This window comes from Amia ocellicauda, chromosome 14 (genome assembly GCF_036373705.1).
Source record: "Amia ocellicauda isolate fAmiCal2 chromosome 14, fAmiCal2.hap1, whole genome shotgun sequence".
In the NCBI taxonomy this organism is placed as follows: domain Eukaryota; kingdom Metazoa; phylum Chordata; class Actinopteri; order Amiiformes; family Amiidae; genus Amia; species Amia ocellicauda.
The window spans coordinates 172,938-192,700 of NC_089863.1; the positions used below are offsets into that span (position 1 = coordinate 172,938).

A 19,763-nucleotide genomic window follows, 5' to 3' on the forward strand; every position below is an offset into this window, starting at 1 on the left:
AGAGTTTTAAAATTAGTGGCTGAATTTCTACATGAGAAATTCTATCAGGAGCCATATTTATGCCAAGTGCAATTGACGACTTGGGATGAAAAAATACACAAATCAAGGATTTATATTATTGGTGATGGATGTATACATTATGAAAGTATGAAAGGTCTAGTTGCCAAATATCCCAGAACCAGAAAATTGACATATGGACGCGAAATCACAATGTTTGCCTGTAGTGTCTCGCCTTAAGAAACATGACAACAAACTTCAAGTTAAAGCATTTATTTCAAGTTTAATTTATTTCAAGTTTCAGCTCATTCTAGCTTCATATAATGTAAATCCATACAATACTACAGAAAATAATATTACTGGCTACAGTACAATGAATACAAAACATAGATACAAATGTAGCCCAAATACAGCCATTACCGCTCCTCAAACCTGTATTTTATAGTGCCCTTCAAATTAGACTCGTGTTGGGATTACGCTGTATGTGGTTAGCCACGCCCCTCCAGGGTGTTGTCTGACGTCACGTGATTACGTTACAATGCTCACCGGCATATTAGCCTATGCTAATATACACGTGTTTTGGTTACTCCCTCCGCAGTGTCCTCATCTAGGAGTCCGCCCCGGGGCCTGTCACAGTGCTCACAGCCCGGGGTTGCGGCTGGAAAACCCAGTTCCACTCCGGCCACTAGCAGGCCCCACCGCCGGGCTTTGGCCAAGCGACGAACTTGTCCTATTCATTGAACTGATAGAATGACATGGTAATGCTGAAAAAAAGGCGTAACATTGATCCGCATGTCCTTCGATAACAGAAATGTCACAGCAGGCGCCTCCCTGCTTACACACAGACATGCCCCCCCATTATTTCCATTGTTCCTATGTTTTATGTCAGACCTAACATTTCAGTAAATGTGGTTTATCTTCGATGATCCCTGGTCACTTTCGCTGCAGTGTGCAATTCAGGGACAGCCCCTTACTCAGCGCATGCGCACCAGAGGGTCTCCGTGGCCCATTGTGAGGCGCAGGACAGGACCCCCGGAGCCACACAGTGATATTAGACAATTCCCCTCATTTACACATTGTACTTTATCTCACTCATTCAGTGGTAGTTTGAGGCATATCCATTGTGCCGTTTATTTTATTTTTTCCAAAATGTCAGATGTGATGTTCTGTTTTAAACTGGTAGTCAATGCAATCTGCTGAAATACTAATACAGGAAAGACAAATACAGGCCTAGTCGCTGTTGTTTGATCTCTCATACTTTTGTTTTAAACCTTGTGCCTATAAACTTGTTTTTACAAAAATGCTAAATAATGTTTAAAAATGTTAAACCAATGCGTTTTTGTGTACCTGTGTTGTATAGCATACATCACTGTCAATCGTTGTACTGCTGGTACATTATTATTATTATTATTATTATTATTATTATTATTATTATTATTATTATTATTAATATGATTATGATTATTTAAGTGATCAGCACACATCCTTCACACAATACACAGGGTTTAGTGACATGAGGTTCAAACGAGCTTCAAAACTATTCATACCCTGGACATTGACATCCAGGCATCTGTGGGCTGTTTCTGTGATATCTGCCACTGATTGTCAGAGTGTTTATATTTGAAACATGTTTTACTTGATAAAAAAAACTATTGGTAACACAGTGTCTATTATATAACATGTACTAATATGTTAGTTAACGAGGCATGACAAGTATGTGTTAATGTTAACTAATTAATGAACTACTTAGTTAACATAAAGAAACAAAGATGTCTATATTGACACAACATGAGCAGTCTGATTGATGTGAACTGGTGCACGAGCAGCGCTGGTAATGTACTGGTAAGTCATGGACAGTTTACACTACCAAGAGGGCTAATCGATGCACTATTTAGCTTACTGTAATGTGTGTTGAAAGACAGATAATTATGATTTTGATTTTAAAAATGTCCATCACTCTACCTGAATAGTTGAAGCCAGTGGTTCTTAAACTTGTGCTGGAGTACCACCCGCCCCGCTGGTTTGACTGAGCTCTTACTCAATTGAACCCTTAATTGAATTAATTTGATCACATTTGACTCTTTACATAGTGTAACTGATAAAAAGCTGGTTCCTTTATAATGTCTTATACCATTTTATACTTAACTTAAACCCCTACTGTTAAAAATAGTTGTAAGACTCTGAATTAGGAAATGATTAGTTCAATTAAAGGTTCAATTAAGAAAATTGAGAGCTCAGTTTGAACAAAATCCAGCAGGGTAGGGGCTCCTCCAGGACAGGTTTGAGACACATTGGTTTAAGCCTACTGCAGTATTACAGGATTGAATGAATGTTTAAAGCTTTGTTCTGTAGTACTATCAGTACTTTTGCATTTTTTGAGGGAACATTCAAGGACATTTCAGGTAACTTAGAACAGCCTATACATGGTAGTTAAATCTTCCAACCATTCATTTGTAGCAATCGTAATCTGTTTTCCAACTGTGCCCCCAAAACATGGCGCTACATGGCGCCCCTTGATACCTGCAGTGCGCTGTGCTGAGTTGTGTGCGATGCGTTTGTGTTCAAATGTACTCTATTGCATGCAGAGCGTATCCCAGGAACCTAAGCTACCATGATGGGTCAGAGAGGTGACGAAGTGAGGCGACGCCAAGCCAAAGACCAAGGAGGTACACTGTACATCTGTCTCTCTCGTAATTATTTCCTAAATATTTCCCTAATTTGGGAATATTTACTGCAGTGGAGGAGGAAGTGCATCTCTGTGTACACCTCTCTTGTGTCTCAGTGACCACAGCACCGCTCCTCTTTTAGTGCTATGTCTCTCTCTCTCTGTCTATCTGTCTGTCTCTCTCACTCAATAACATTTTCAATTAAAGGTGCTTTATTGCCATGACTAGAACTTTTGTATTTGCAGTGTTCAAAACAATGACATTATATATATATATATATATATATATATATATATATATATATATATATATATATATATATGGCAAATTATAATAATAATGATGATGAGAATTTTTGTAAAGTACATTAAATACTAAAAAAGGTACAATATCAGTTATTCCACAGACGTTGTGCCCAATAAAATTAAAAAATGTTCTCAAGATTCAAACATGACAGGTTGCGTGAGAGTCGCAGGAGGGAATCCCACCGCTCAGCTTCTCGCTGAATTAAATCTGAAATATTGGGACCTGCGGCAGGAGGAGAGAGGAGGCGGATGGGCAGACAGCCCTGCGAGAGGCAGCGAGGTGCAGAGGGAGATAAACACACAAACCGGGCGCTCCGTGCTGTAAATCCACAGCTTTGATCTCCCGCTGAGGCAAAACTACAAGCCTGCTTCATAGCGACTACAAATATGAGCAGAAATGAGTGCAGTGTTTCCTGTGGCTTAAGTGGAGTTCTTTTAGCTAATATTAAAGAAAAGGTGGTACTGCAAAGTGTGTTCCCATTTGATCACGCTCATATTCTGTGGCCGAAAGTAGTTCTCTCTCTCAGGAGGAGAAAATGCGTTCTGAGTTCATGCCGCCATCCGCATGTGACTCAGTGGAGAACAACGATCTAGAGTCACTGAAGCAGATCCTGAAATTGGTGAGTGAAGAGCCGTCATTAATATTTTATATACACTGTATTGTTTTGTATTAATAATAATATACAGACCAAGCAAAGTAAATGTATTAAGCTAGCAACAACCACTTTGCAAGTTGTTCAGGGCATACCCTCTAGACATTCCTGTCAATGATAAAAGTATTAAACTGCAGAGAGAGAGAGGGCCCACAGCTGTTTGTTAAGTCTGTCTGTGAACTTAAAATTGCTTCCCCAGAAAGAACACAAGAACCTGACCTAAAACATGAGCATTCAGACAAGAACTTGGCGCAGCTCAATGACTTGTGGGTGTCGCCGTCACTGCCAAATACACTGACTGGTTTTCTGAAGTGCCAGTTTAGACAATTGAGGGGCGGGATGGCAAAAAACAAACAAACAAAAAAACATGCAGTTCCTCTCATAACGTGCCAACCTGTACGGGTCTGCGTGCCACTCTACCACAGGTTTGCCATCCCTGCCCTTGGGGTTTTACTACTTCAAAGGCATCCTGATAAAGGATTACGCCTAATGAAGAAGCCGTGTGCTTGAGCAGCAAGTTCTTTTCAATAATTGTACCATCCCACAAATCCTGAACAACATTATCAGGGTGGACACGAGTTTTTACTTGCTCACTGACTCTGAGCACAAGAGAGATGCAATGGTGTTTTTCACCAGAACATTCTTTGTCATTCTGACCAAGACAACTGGGCACTGGCTCCGCATCATTGAAGTCAATGATGTAAAAAATGTTTTTCTCCTATCAGTGTGTAGGTATTGCAAGCCCTGTGGAGATCCTCACTTATTAAGGTATCCATCACAGTGTTTACGTCAGCTTAAGGAAGTCTTAAGCGAAGTCAAATTTTCTTGTAGTTTGGAAATTAGTTGTGACTGATTTATATCATGTGTTTCCTGATAGTGATTGTTTGAATTGTAGAGGATGGAAGGATTTCTGAGAAATTGTCCTTCGTCTGCTTTTTCTGGATAGACCTCCATGTCTTCATAACTAGACTGACTGGAATTCTCAAGTTGCATATCACAACACTCATAATTGCAATCACCAGTGCTGCTTGGATTTGCTATCCAGTCAACTAGACTTCTTTATGCTTTCTTGACACATGTGATGGGAATGTAGACTTAACAGTACATTGTTTGTCACATTGTCTGAAAGGGCATGTAACTGTCTTGCCTTCGGTAATATGACTTTCCAGATGTAAGAGAAGACCCCAGATTTCCTCACATTTAGAGTGTAGAACCCGTCTCTAAAATAACTGGAAAAGTCGTTGAGATAACGCAAATAGAACTTTAAACAAGCCGGCTTGGAAGCACCATGTCAGGAATTCCTTCAGTGAGAACTTAATGTTTACAAACATGAGCGCAGCTTTATAGGAAGATGACGTAAAATGTTTGTACCATCCAATCAGAAGGTACAAGTCCGAGTCAGTTTACGATCTTGTCTTCCCATGAAGAGGTGATGGATCCAAAAAGCAGATGTCTGTCTTTGTTGTGCACTAGGAAGATAGATCCCACGGTCGTCATTTAACAACTGTCAATCGCTCATTAACAAAAACAGTTCCTGCCATTCTGCAGAAACGAAGTCCACAAACAGATTTTCAACAAACATCTGTGGGCTATTTTGGCACTGTGTGACCTTTTATTACAGACAGGAATTTCTAACAAATTAACCTTGTTGACCTTTTGCTTAGCCTGCTAAAGCTACTCTGCTCAGTCTGTATACAAGCTATTTCTAATGCTAGTTTTAATATAAAACATTATATAATTATCACAAAACACTTTCTTCATCATTCCAATACAGAGTCTTCAAGAGCTACGTAAGTCAGTATGACATGTTAAATCTCCTGCACTATTCAGTTTATTCCTATTCTTTCCTTCTTTTGGCGATAAGTGTGAAACTTGAAGGCTGAAAACTTCGAAAAAGCTCTCGTGCATTCAGGGAAACCACACTTAAAAGATGCATTAGGCAAAAAACTATGAGTTTGCATGTGCCTGACATGTATTGCTTCAGGTTTTAGCACATATATTGCAAGTTATCTTTTTACTGCAGCCTACTGGCCTTAAAAGCAAAATAATCTCACTAGACCAACACAGACAATCTTTAAGCTACTCTCTCACAGAATAGTACAATTATTGTCAAAACAGAGCAGCCAGTTAACTACTGTTAGCTAAATAACTGTAGAGCATGTTTCAATCAATCTTCTGACTAGGTTTTTACATCAACTTGCATAACTAGAAAGTTTCCCTCTCTAGGTGGGGAGAAAAGCAACATGACACATCCTACAAACCTTTAAACTTGAAATAATAGCCCCACAACAAATAGTACAATAGACATAGACATAGATTTTACAACAAATCAACGGAGCATCACTTCTTACCTCACAAATTTGATTGGATTGCGAATGAACATATGTTAAATGCAAGTGACCAAGCTAGCTAACTTAGTTTGTTGATTTGACTGCTAAGAAATTCTATGAAAATCTATGAAAATCAAATACATCGACATGTTACTGGTAATGTGTTTCAACAGAAATATATAACATTTTGTCCACTCAGCAGCTAAAGGGGAGTATGCTAGCTAATGTTAACTGAACACATGTGCATGCATGCTTGCAACATGCGATTAAGTCCAAGCAGGGGCGCCACTAATTGTGGGCCCCATGAAGAGATGAACTGTTCACAGCACAATTAAACAAGTAATAATAATCTGTGATATGTGCTTAAGTCTGCCCAGTCTGAAATCTCACATTTCAACCCTCCTTTCTCAACATACTGTAGCAATTACTTTACTATGGTTAAATGAGGTTTGCTTGGAGTACCATGCTTAGTTAAGTATTTATCTATCACATCTTCTTGCTCACTATCTGCTACAAGGACAGATCCCTGTAAAGTATTGTCAATCCTAGATTGATATTAGCCTCTTAACCTGCTTATAGCCTAATATACAGTACATCAGGCTACTTGATGTTAGTATTGCTGAGCTTCTTTCAGTTGAAACTGTTACAAATGATTGATTGGAATAACTTTGAATTGCCACTATATGAGCTCACCTTGTCTCACGTCCTCAGTAACACCATCAGGAGATGATGAGGGACCTGCCGCTGCTCCACTCTTTATGGCTGTTTCTGAAACTAAGGGCCGTGTGTTTCACGATGTTAAGCTTTTCTAGGTAATTTTGATAGGCCTTATATATAATGTCATGTGACCAGGGGTGGATTTTAAGGAGTTTTGGCACTAGCGAGCTGGGCTAGTATACCAACATTTCCACTAGCATGGCTAAAATGTTTGTAACTGTATTTACAGAGTAAGTTTAATGAGTATTTAAGAAAATAAGAAAACTAATAGATGAAGGGGGACAATAACAGGGATGAAGTAAGTATTTAATGAGTAGTTTAGAAACATGCTTTCAGTATATATTTTCTCAGTATTCATGTTAAGTTAGTCTGTGCACAATATTATATAGCCACTAGAATGAGACAAATATTTTCTGAACTGAACGTAACCCAAAAATATCCAAACAAGTGTAAATAGGTAATGTATAATTCAAAAATGTATTTTTAATATTATTTAAATAGTGCATACAAAAAAAACACAAACTACAGTGAACAAAACATTATTGGAGCTGACTTCACATATGTGAAGGATTAAGTGCATACCCCAGCTTTCACAAAGACGTAGGCTACGATATTAATTTATAAATCAACTGTGCATTAATCCTGTCTAATCCGTCATATTCTCGGCAGTTCGGGTGTTCTTGCTTTCTTAAATGTTCCCAAATTTTTAGCATCTACCACATTGCTGGGGAGTTTGTTCAGATTTTGACTACTCTCTGTGTGAAGAAGTGTCTCCTGTTTTCTGTCTTGAATGCCTTGAAGCCCAATTTCCATTTGTGTCCCCGGGTGCGTGTGTCCCTGCTGATCTGGAAAAGCTCCTCTGCTTTGATGTGGTCGATGCTTTTCATGATTTTGAAGACTTGTATCAAGTCCTCACGTAGTCTCCTCTGTTCCAGGGTGAAAAGGTTCAGGTCCCTCAGTCTCTCTGGGTAGGACTTTCCCTTCAGACCTGGAATAAGTCTGGTTGCTCTCCTCTGAACTGCCTCTAAAGCAGCAATATCCTTCTTGAAGTGTGGAGCCCAGAACTGTACACAGTATCCAGATGAAGTCTAACTAGTGCATTGTACAGTCTGAACATCACTGCCCTTGTTTTAAATTCTACACTTTAGACAATATACCCTAGCATTGTGATTGCCTTTTTTATTGCTTCCCCACATTGCTTGGATGGAGAAAGTGAGGAGTCCACATAGACTCCTAGGTCTTTCTCATGCGTTACTTCATCTAGTTCTGTACCTCCCATAGTGTAATTATACTGGACATTTTTGTTACCTGCATGTATTACCTTGCACTTGTCCACATTGAATTTCATTTGCCAGGTGTCGCCCACAACTGAATATTATCTAAGTCCCTTTGAATAGCCTGTGCTGCCAAGATTGTATCACCTATTTTGGTATCATCTGCAAATTTGACTAGTTTGCGAACTATCCCAGAGTCCAGATCATTAATATAGATTAGAAAAAGCAAAGGTCCTAGTACTGATCCCTGTGGAACTCCACTAACAACCTCACTCCAGTTAGAAGCGACTCCTCTAATCGACACCCTCTGTTTCCTACACATCAACCAGTTCATAATCCATCTACTTACATTACCCTGAATGTCTACAGCTTCCAATTTGAGGATCAGTCTTTGGTGTGGAACCTTATCAAAAGCTTTCTGAAAATCTAAGTATATCATATCATATGCTTTCACCTGATCTACAGCTGCAGTTGCATGTTCAAAAAATTCTAATAAATTAGTAAGACATGATCTGCCTCGTCTAAACCCATGTTGACTATCTCCAAGAATATGGTTTTCATTGAGATGCTCCTCTATTTTCTGTCTAATCATTTTTTCCAACATTTTACAAGTGATGCAGGTGAGACTGATTGGTCTGTAATTTCCTAGCTCAGTTTTGTCCCCTTTCTTGTGGATTGGTATGACATTTGCTGTCTTCTTGTCAGTTGGCACATCCCCTGTTCTAAGTGTAATTTGGAATAATCGAGTTAGCGTCCTATAAATAATTTCCCACATTTCTTTAAGTACTGTTGGAAATATCCCATCTGGCCCAGGTGATTTGTTTGTTTTTAATTCTGCTAGTCCCTTTAGTTTTTTTTTTATTATTATTTTTATTTCTTGGCAGATGCCCTTATTACCTCCTCCTCATTTATCCTGATCTCTCTTAGGGTTTGACTGGACTGATTGTCAACCTGTGGCATGTTATCTGTTTTTTCTTTTGTAAAAACCTCTGTGAAATACTCATTTAGAACATTTGCTACATCTTATTCGTTTTCCAAGATACCTCAATTTTTGCCTTTTATCTGTTTCACTTCCTCCTTTATTGACCGCTTGCTGTTGTAATATTGAAAAAAGCTCTTTGCATTGGTTTTAGCTCCAAGAGCTATGTTTCTTTCTATTTCCCTCTTTGCTTTCCTGATCCCTTTCTTAAGATCTCTTTGCAGCTCAACATATTCTATGTATTTTGTTTCGTCACCATCCCTTTTGTATGCGCTATACAACATTTTCTTCCTCTTTATATTTTTTTGCATACCTCTATTAAACCATTAAAACATGGGAAGCTAAACCCCAGGTCTGGCCAGGTAATGTCACAACTCTAATTTAAAAGATTGCCTTTCTGGGATTGTGTCTGAGAATGTGTCCCAGCTTCTCAATGTCCTTCAGCCCCCACTCTGAATCCACGAGGTCAGTCAGCAGACAATAGGATTGAACTAGAAATTTTTAACACCCAGATTATAAGCGCTTTTGTTTTAATTTCATTTTATTGGTATTAAGCCATTTGTGCTTCAAATACAGTTACTTAATTTCAAGAGTGTAAGGAATAAAACTGAAACTGGGTAAAGTCCACCCTGGTAATATTCATCAGTTTGGGACAAGTCAATTCCCCCTCAGTGCTCTTGAGTGTTATGCTGATTCACAGAGAGTGGCTGAGGCCAGGGGGTCTCTGGTATCAATAGCATAACAAAGGGTTAATGAGGAGACACTTTGACTACCAGTCTTGCATCAATAGCAGATCAAAAGCTATTGATAAAGATGAGTGAGGAGACAGGCTGTCTATTATGCTGTGGGGAGGGTGAGTTAATCCCCTCTGAGAGAGGGACGGGTGAGGGGAACCAGAGTCGTTATCCCGCAATGTGGGAGAGCGGGTTTGGGCTCCATTGTCACTTGTACTAATGGACAGCTGCCATTGGACACTCTGGTGGGAGGGTCACTGTGGGAGGTGGAGCTGGACAGGGGTTCAACACATAAAAGCTGACTTGTTCAACAGGTCTGTGTATCAGGTTTGCTTTGCTGTACCCAGTGTACCTGTATACTGTGCTCTATATTCTGGACTCACATTGAACCTGAATTGTCTCAGTTCCAGTCACGTCTACAGGAGGTCCCATTTTCTTACATAATTGGCGAGCCAGCGGCGGACAAAAAGGCCGGACGTTGGAAACGGGGATCCTATATTCTCTGAAGTTGCGGTTCATCAAAAAGGACACTGCGTTCCAGCATTACACTTCTTGACGAACCAGGAAAACAAGAAGCATCTCTGTAAGTATAAGTTTACATTGTTTGCACCTTAAACACTGCAGAGAAAGAATTACATAAGAAGTCTTACTAGAAGAACCCAAACTGAGCCTTGACTGCACTGATGTCTCTCCCGCAGCGCTAAGGGAACAATCAGGGACAGAACTGCTAAAGTCTGACCTGTGTGTGTGTGTGTGTGTGTGTGTGTGTGTATTCAGCAATGTAGAATCAATCAATTTGTGATTCATCTGAGAAGACGGGGATAAATAATATATAGAGAAGTGGCGAGTGTGTTCAAGACTAAAGGCATGAGAATCCTCCTGTAGCTGCGCAGTACATAGTGTTACCTGTTTATCGATAAATGTGTAATCCACCATGATCAAGGTTAAACAGGTGTGTTTGTATAGCAAGCCAAATGATCATTTAGAGATATCTGCAAACCATTTAGAGATATCTAAATAAGGTGCTTTTTAAAGATATCTCTAAATGATTTGCAGATCTCAACATTTTTTGAAGATATCTTTAAATGATTTAGAGATATCTGCAACTCATTTCAAGATATCTTCAAATGACATCCTGTATTTTGGCTGAGATTATCACTTTCTGTTTCCTCATTCAGTTACATAGAAATGAATGAACAAGTTAACAGGAAGTGATAATATTGGGCTACACAAAGGAAGTAATTTGAAGATATCTTGAAATGCATTTAGAGATATCTCTAAAGTATAATCTGGCTTGCCATATATAGAATGTATATGACTCACCAAAATTATTTTTATATATTTTTATTTTTATTATTTCATGATTAAAGTACTTGAAACTGGTGTTATGAGACCTCTAGTGGTTAAGAACAGCAACTGTCAGTCTGAGCACAGCCTAATGAAGTGCTGTTGATATGACTGGAAGTAGGTATGTTGTTCTTTCCCCTGAAATAAAATATAGTTTTATTATTAAAATATCCATTTTTATTTCAAAAGTTTTACTGAATTATAAAACCTAAGATTACAGTCAATATAATAAGACATTTTATACATCTAATTAATTGAAGTTTATAGTTTTATTATTATTATTATTATTATTATTATTATTATTTTAGTACCATGCTTTAATGGCGACATTACTAATTGAGTCATGTTACAATACTCGCCAAAAATACATTAGTAATTTATTTCTTTTGTATAGGTTTCATCGTATACTCGGACTGGGAGTTGCCTGTTTTAATATATATATTACCAGGTGTACAAATAAAAAACTAAGGAGAAGCAATCCAGCCGGTCCGCAGCTTTGTTTACTCTTGGTACCGAACTGCTACCTTCACATGGGCATAAAAACTCCTCCCCCAAAGCATGCTTCCCACCCCCACAGGGCCTGTCACCCATACTGGGGAACATCACCGTGGCTTTTCTATAGAACACCAACATCAGAATTCACCCATCAGTGTAGCTTTATCCTTCTCCGTAATGTGTCTTTTCATATACGAGCGCCAGGCTGTGCTCTCCCTGTCTGACTTCATACATGCTCCTAGTTTATATGCTGACTGGACACTTTATTAGCACTTCTGAATGATGTTCTGATATAATGACTGGTGTAGGAAGAGCTGTGTGAGTTTTCAGAGCTGCTGTTCTCAGTATTGCTCTCCTGTGTCGTCTTTCCCTCAGGAGCTGTAGAGGCCGGCGCTCTCCCTGACTCTGGGGAAAGGGCTCTCACTGAGCAGCAGCACTGGGAGCAGGAGTGGGGCTCCAGTCTGAGGCAGGACACAGAGCCCACAGCTACTGAAGACACCCAGGGGCTGAGTGAGCAGCTCAGGAGCAGACAGAGTGAGGAGCAGCTGAGGGGACAGGAGTCTGGCCACATGGCAGAGCCACACACTGAGGGGTCGACACAGGGACTTGGGGCACTGGGATCTGACACCGCAGGGTCAAAGGTCATGGCAAAGGTCATAAAGAGCGACCCTGAGCTGGACTGCAGGACCCAGTCTCGGGGATCTGAGTGTGGACCCAGTGCAGCTGGTGCTGAGCCGGGCTCTCCCAGATCACAGTGTGGACCCAGTCTGCTGTCTGATCACATCAAAACAGAGGACGACACACTGGAGTGTGTTTACACAGTGGAGCCAAGAACACAGACTGCCTTCAGAGACGCACTTAGTCATCTAAAAATTGACAATATTACAGACAGAGCCTGGGACCTGTGGCCTGAGCTCCCTGTAGCTGGACAGTGTGACCTGGGGCCTGAGCTCCCTGTATCTGGACAGTGTGACGCAGAGTCTGCTGCCTTAAGGATGGGGCTCAGTGGGGGGAATGACAGTGCAGTGAGAGGGGAGATCCTATCATCGCAGCGCAGACAGCTGCGTCCCAGACCCCCTAGACCACCTCGCTCCTCCAGCTCCCCCTCCTCACCACTGTGGCGTGGAAAACAGCGTCCCCATCACCAGCCCCAGTGTAGGAGCTTCACAGGGGCAACAGAGCTTGTTACGCAGCACCGCACTCGCAGAGAGAAGCCGTTCCACTGTGCCGAGTGTGGGAAGCGCTTTTCTCAAGCAACACACCTTAACTCACACCAGCGTATTCACACAGGAGAGAAACCGTACTGCTGTGTCCAGTGTGGGAAGAGATTCTCTCAGACAAGTAATCTCAACAAACACCAGCACATTCACACAGGAGAGAGACCTTACCGCTGTGTCCAGTGTGGGAAGCGCTTTTCTCAAGCAACACACCTTAACTCACACCAGCGCACTCACACAGGAGAGAAACCATTCTGCTGTGCCCAGTGTGGGAAGGGCTTCTCTCAGACAAGTAGTCTCAACAAACACCAGCGCACTCACACAGGAGAGAGACCGTACTGCTGTGCCCAGTGTGGGAAGGGCTTCTCTCGGGCAAGTAGTCTCAACACACACCAGCGCATTCACACAGGAGAGAAACCATTCTGCTGTGCCCAGTGTGGGAAGGGCTTCTCTCAGACAAGTACTCTCAACACACACCAGCGCCTTCACACAGGAGAGAAACCGTACTGCTGTGCCCAGTGTGGGAAGAGTTTCGCTCAGGCAAGTAGTCTCAACGCACACCAGCACATTCACACAGGAGAGAAACCGTACTGCTGTGTCCAGTGTGGGAAGGGCTTCTCTAGTGCATCTAATCTCAACACACACCAGCGCATTCACACAGGAGACAGACCTTTCTTCTGTGCCCAGTGTGGGAAGAGTTTCTCTCAGGCAGCACACCTCAACACACACCAGCGCATTCACATAGGACAGAGACCATAACGTCCAGTATGCTTCACTGAAGTAGGAGTTTCACAGTATTGGGTGCACATTATTGCTATTGTTATTATTGTTATTTTTGTTTTTGTTGTTATTCAAGTTTTTAACCATTATCCATGGTTTCTTACATGGTTTGTCATTCACTAACATGTATTGTATTCTAGAGACAATGTATAACACGCGTGACATCATCACAATGAGACTGTGCAGTGTGGCTGATCACATGGATACAAACTGCTGGGCTCTTACTGAGTGTACTTTCATAATGGGCAGAAACGTTTGTCATGTTTATGGCTGCTTCCTGAGGGGAGGTGTGGATGCAGAAACCAAATTGTCTCCCACGGTTCGTCTTTTACAACTGTCAATCAATCATTAACAAAGACAGTTCCTGCCAATCTGGGGAAGCAATTTAAGTCCACAAACAGACTTCTAGCTGTGGGCCCTCTCTCTCTCCTGTTTGATCCTTTTATTATTGACAGGAATGTCTAGAGAGTATGCCCTTAACAAGTGCCTCAATGGCTGTTGCTAGCTAAATAAATCTACTTGGCTTGGTCTGCATACTATTATTAATATAAAACATTAATAACAGCTCTTCACCTACATTCACCAGTTTAATTTGCTGCCCTCATATTTTGGTGACAGAGATTGCTGAGATGGACACAGTCCTCATCCAGAGACTCCCCTCTGTTTTGCAGTCGGGACAGGACTGGGAATAGGACTGGGGAGTGGGGCAGAAGAAACGAGTCGCTGCTTTACCTGGTTTGTCGAACCAATGCGCTTTTGCTGTATCCTTGTGGTTCAGCTGAAACTATACAGTGAGCGTTTTAGATTGAAAACGATTAGTATGTGTTATTATTACAATGTACCTAAGGTGACGTACAGAATTAATTGAAATAGCGTTGTTTCACATACATTTACAGTTATAAATACATACTCATGAAAAGAAACTTCAGTGATATCCAGATGATGAAGTGCCTTGCTTGTTTCTGCGGCGAACAGTCCCAGGAGTCTGTCTGTCTGTCACCCTTCCCCAGGCGGTTCTGTCGTTAGTTCTGTACAGACTATAGTGGCTACAGACTAAGTTTTTAATCTGCGTTTCTTGGTAAACCCCATCGTGACTTCTAAGGCATTTGTAATTCCCACAAATCACAGAAAATCCTTAGTTTTTTGGCACAAAGTTAACCTTAATAATCTCCTTATTATGGGACCTTTTGGGAAATGGTGGATACTATGTCCACTCACACTTTTACCCCACTACAATTATAAATAAAATGATGTACTTTTTACTTCACTACAATTCCCAAAGACCCTATTACTGTTTTTCTAATGGGAGGGCAGAATTACATAGACTTACGTGGAATTCACATACATATATAGTAACCTCCTGAGGGCAGGTGCGGAGCCAGGGCGTGGGCCACTGGGGCACTGCCCTGCTGAAATCTGATTGGCCCCTGAGTCCCCCCCACTCCAACATTTCCGTATTATATGAATTGCCAGTTTACTGTGTCTGTATTGTGGACAATGGGGTGCGTTAATGTATTTTACCAAAGTTGTCCTTTTTGTGTGTATACCGCCTGGCCAGAATCCAGGCGATACAGCAGTTCTGCTCATGCGCACAGCCACAGCCAGACTGCATGGCAGTTTCACAACAAGACAGTTTATGGTAAATCGATCGTTTAAATGCTCTGCTAAGACATTGACAATGTGATGAATGGTGATAGCTAAGCTACACTATTTTAGGGTCACCATACATCCAGTTTTTACCGGACATGTCCTCTTTTTAGGGCCTTCAATCTCCATCCTGACTGATTTTTAAAATATCTAAAAATGTCCGGGATTTGTCTTGCTCATCCTTTTCCCAGCACTGAACTACAGCCCCGGGTGCGTGTTTAACCCTTCCGCTCCAGCAGCGCTGCAGTTTGATCACATGTGAATGATGATGTGGATGGTGATAGTGATTATCTATTTAAGCCCTATTGGTTTGTCAATAAATGACTGACGTCTGTAAAGATATGATCAGATGTGCCAGTAGGCTGCAGAACACCTTCCCCAGGTTGCTGCTCACACAGATGCCCCAGTAGTTTGTTGGGGTCGAGTTTGTCTCCACTCTTATATATGGGTGTTATAATCCCTTGGTTCCAGGTCTCAGGGAAACACATTACATTACATTATTTGTCATTTAGCAGGGCGACTTACATTTGTACCCATTTATACAGCTGGGCATTTTACTGGAGCAATCTAAGTGAAGTACCTTGCTCAAGGCTACAACAGCACTGTTATGAGTCCAGAGCCCTAATCACTACTCCACAGTGCTGAAACACCCAGTTCTCAGTACGAGATTGAGCAGTTTAAGTGTTTCAGCATCTCTGCGGTGATGTTGTCTGGCTTTCTTTGATTTGAGGGTGTTTAGCTCCTCTGCTGTGATCGGGGTGTCTAGGGGGTTCTAATTGTCTTTAATACAGGTTTCTAATTGTATAAATGTTTTCGCACATGGAAATTTGAGTTTCTTTTTTGTTTTCTACTTCTTTGTAAAGGTTTTCAAAATGTTTTTTCCTTATGTTTCCATTTTGGATAGCCAGTTCTTATTTGTGAAGTTTAGGTTGTTCCAGGATTATAATCTAAAAAAATATATAGATTTATTGACTCTTGTTTATTGATGTGTGCTTGTTTTTTATGTCTGAGTGTGTTTGTATTGTCTGAGTGTTTCACAATATTTCAGGTGTAAATCGGGGCTGGGTCTGGATATTTATGTTTTTGATTTGATTCAGTCTTACTCTCTGACTAATATTTCAAGGTTGGTACTTCTTGTTGTAATGTACCGCTAGGGGCACGGGAACAGGGGACCCAGTTGCGATACGTGGTTTGCAGAGGTCAGACAGGTGTGGGTCAAATACCGGCAGGACAGAGTAATCAAGGGCTAGGCAAAGATGTGGTCTCAAAACTATTCACCCTCTTGGACTTGGATTGTGATACAAAATTTCGATAATGTCAAAGTGAAAAAAAAAATCTGCAAATTGATACTGGTGAATAGGGTGAATACTTTTGAGAGCCACTGTAGCTGTCCTGACTATGACCTCCTGCCTCCAACCCCTAAAGCAAGAACTGCTCAGATACATTTCCCAACAAACCTCTACTTTCTCAAATGCTCATGTTATATCACAGAGCTGAAACCAACTTCTATAGACACTTACTATAAACTTGTTTCACAGTCCTGTCTTGCTTGGTATAGATCCTTAATAGAGATTAATGGACAACTGATAGAAAACATGAAACAGCACTTCCTGTTAAACACACACATCCCCCATGATCTTCTTGAGAAGGTTTGAAATTGTGACACTGTATGTTGTTATAATTATGATTAATGTTATTATTATGTTTACAAGCAGAAATCTAAAAAAAACCTTTCACATTACACATTTGTTGTGTTGATTCCTGATTCATTTAGTTTTCCAGTTCCTCTCCAGGTCTCTGGGTGCTCAGCTGTCTGGTGTCATAGTGTCCTTGACTGACAGGACTGTGGAGAGCTGAGAGGATCCCTGACCCACTGACCAGCACAGCACAGACTCCTCCAGCCCCACTGACCAGCACAGACTCCTCCAGTCCCACTGACCAGCACAGCACAGACTCCTGCAGCTCCACTGACCAGCACAGCACAGACTCCTCCAGCCTCCAATGACCCGATGGAGAGTGAACTGACACAAGACATCCAAACACAAGAGCCTGGGAAGGGTTTTTACAGCCCTAATGATGCCGCAGAATCTCTAACTGATTTTAAAAGGCAGAAACTGGATAGATGCTGTGTGTCATATAAACTCTTACGCAGGAGTTTATTACAAAACCCCAAATGAGGTTCTGAGAGCAGTCAGCTTCTCCTTTTGCCCCGTTTGAATATCAGGCTGAATATTTTGGGTTCCTGTGTCTGGGTTCAGAATTTGGAGAACTGTGTCTGATTTTTGGTTGATGTTTTCATGGTTCCCTTCTAATATGTATTGCAGTGTTGTTGGAGAACGCCATTAGCCTCTCTTAAGGACGATAAAGAAACCTGAATAAATAACAGAAAGTCTGCTGTTTCTAGTTGTTGTAACTCGTTTGATACATTGGGTCAATCAATTATGTTAAAAAGGCACAAATGAAAAATCTATTGATTCCAATATCAGTATATTCATTAATTTAGATATGTATTATTATTCTGAGTGTAACATTTGTGTCATGAGAAAAAGACATGTAAGAAGAAACTATTGTTTTTTAGATGCCTGTAACTGATAGAAATGCATCAAACAGAGACAGACCAGTATTATGTTTTTTATTATTATAATTAGTATTCTGGTTTGCTGGTGCCACCTCTGTATGAGACACAGAGAAGAGGAGGATTCTGGGCACACCTCGTCCTGGGCTCCTACACTGTGCTCTTCCTCCCGCACTGCATAGTGGACTTCATTATGTCTTATTCAGAATATTATATTATGTATTTTTCAGAAAATGTTAGGCTTGATAGTGCCTATATATTTACATCTCTAATGGTTGATCTCAGTGTCCTTGTGGACCCAGTGCTGTACAGCCTCCTCAGGCCTGATGTCAGGGACACACTGGGCTCTGTCCCCTGCTGTCAGAGGCTGTTCACACTGACCAGCTGCTGGACACCCAGAGCTGAGCAGCAGGAGACAGAGGATACAGCCGCTGAGCGTCGGACTGAAGCCAGTGTCTGAGAGACTCAGGGGTTTGAGAGCTCAGCTGTCTCTGGAAGTCAGTCCAAGACAGTGTAGTTGTGAAAGGTGCAGAAACCTCATTGTTCTCTGTGCTGTGTAGACAATTCTCTTAAGAGAGAGACACAGGGGTTTGGCAATGCGCTGTCATCCCTGGAGTTGATCTCAGATCTCATTTTGGAGACATGTCTGAATGTTTCAGAAATGTATACACAGGGACATGTTTATGCAAACTTATATAGGAAAGTAAGATTGCGTTCTGCTTTTTAAAATGATGAATGATGAAATGTAAGTATTTATCGACAATGAAACTGTCTGCACTTCCTAGATCCCAGATTGAGTCTAAACTTCCACACGTCAGTCAATCAATCTGTCGGTCCAGGAGTCCTGTTCCTTCACTTCCTGTTGTCCAGAGACTCCTCCAGCTGCCCAATGGACAGACAGTGTGCTGTAATGTGGTGGACGAGTGTGATTGGCAGATGGAGGAGAGGGGTGTGAAGTATTGATTTAATGTGGCCCTGGGTTTATTCTGCTCCTGTGTCAGTCCTGTAGAGACACAGTCCTGCAGCTCTTCCAGGAGACTAGAGGGCCCATAAGCACAGACCTGGAGAACATGCCACAGTCTGACACATAAAGAAGCAATTGTTGTGTTGTACCAGTACACAGCTATACTAATTAAGGGCAAATTTCTTGCCATATTTTTTTAATGGACCCAATAGCTCCTAATGATTCAGAGTAACCATCTCATCAGCGGTCTGTTCCAGGAAAAATAACCACAATCTGAGAGTTTATTTAAAATTTAGTTCTGTGGTCACCTACACCTTCTTCTTGAAATCCATCATGAGATACAGAAACCACACACAGACACAGACACACACACACACACACAGACACTCACACACCCACGCACACACACACACACACACACACCCACACACACACAGAGACACACCCCCACACACAAGAAAAAGAGCTCTTTCAATCAAAAAATCATGAATACTGTTTTATTTGGTAAAGTATTTTACATTTCAAGGATAAAAACAATCAAAACAAATTTTAATACTTGTGATTACAAATATTTTTTTAAATCAATTCTTAAAATCACTTCAAAATTTTAAAATCTTAGTGATTTAACATAAACAAAATACATGAACTTCAAATAAACAAGTGCACAAAACAATAAAACAAACTAGTGATTAAAGCAAAAACTGCAAACCAACAAAAAAGGTCAAATACATTGAAATTAACTGAAAATGCACCGGACAAATCAAAAAACAATTAAAATGATAAAAATAAAAAACAAACCAAAACAGTCCGATGCATTTAAAATCAAAATCCTAACGGCCAATGTATTTGACAAAAGATAAAAAAGGAACAAAACTAACCAAAAAACTCAAACAACTAGTGCTTTAAAAACAACTAGATCTTTAAAAACAGTTAAAATTCATTTTTAAAAGTCATTTTTTAATCTTTCATAAAATAGTTAAAAGATCTTGGACTCGGGCTCCAGCAGGCGGAGATGGCCGTCCCCGGAGGTGGGTCCCATCATGGGATCCTGAGCTCCCCCAGATCTTGTATCTGCCAGTTCTT

At 40.9% G+C, this 19,763-nt stretch overlaps 1 protein-coding gene across 3 annotated transcripts in view; it reads left to right on the forward strand.

Moving 5' to 3' along the window:
* The window catches only part of LOC136768187 (zinc finger protein 391-like), a 142,617-nt gene extending 124,813 nt beyond the window's left edge, over positions 1-17,804 (forward strand). The window contains exons 2-4 of one of the 3 annotated variants that reach the window (XM_066722259.1): positions 2,583-2,663; positions 10,060-10,238; positions 11,873-17,804. In XM_066722259.1, coding sequence (XP_066578356.1) covers positions 12,067-13,473 — 1,407 coding nt within the window. In that variant the 5' untranslated portion in view covers positions 2,583-2,663; positions 10,060-10,238; positions 11,873-12,066 and the 3' untranslated portion in view covers positions 13,474-17,804. Of the gene's footprint in view, positions 1-2,582; positions 2,664-5,647; positions 6,764-9,926; positions 10,239-11,872 lie in introns of those variants that run through there. The other 2 variants (XM_066722260.1, XM_066722261.1) reach the window with 2 other exon arrangements.
* Positions 17,805-19,763: the final 1,959 nt, after the last annotated feature.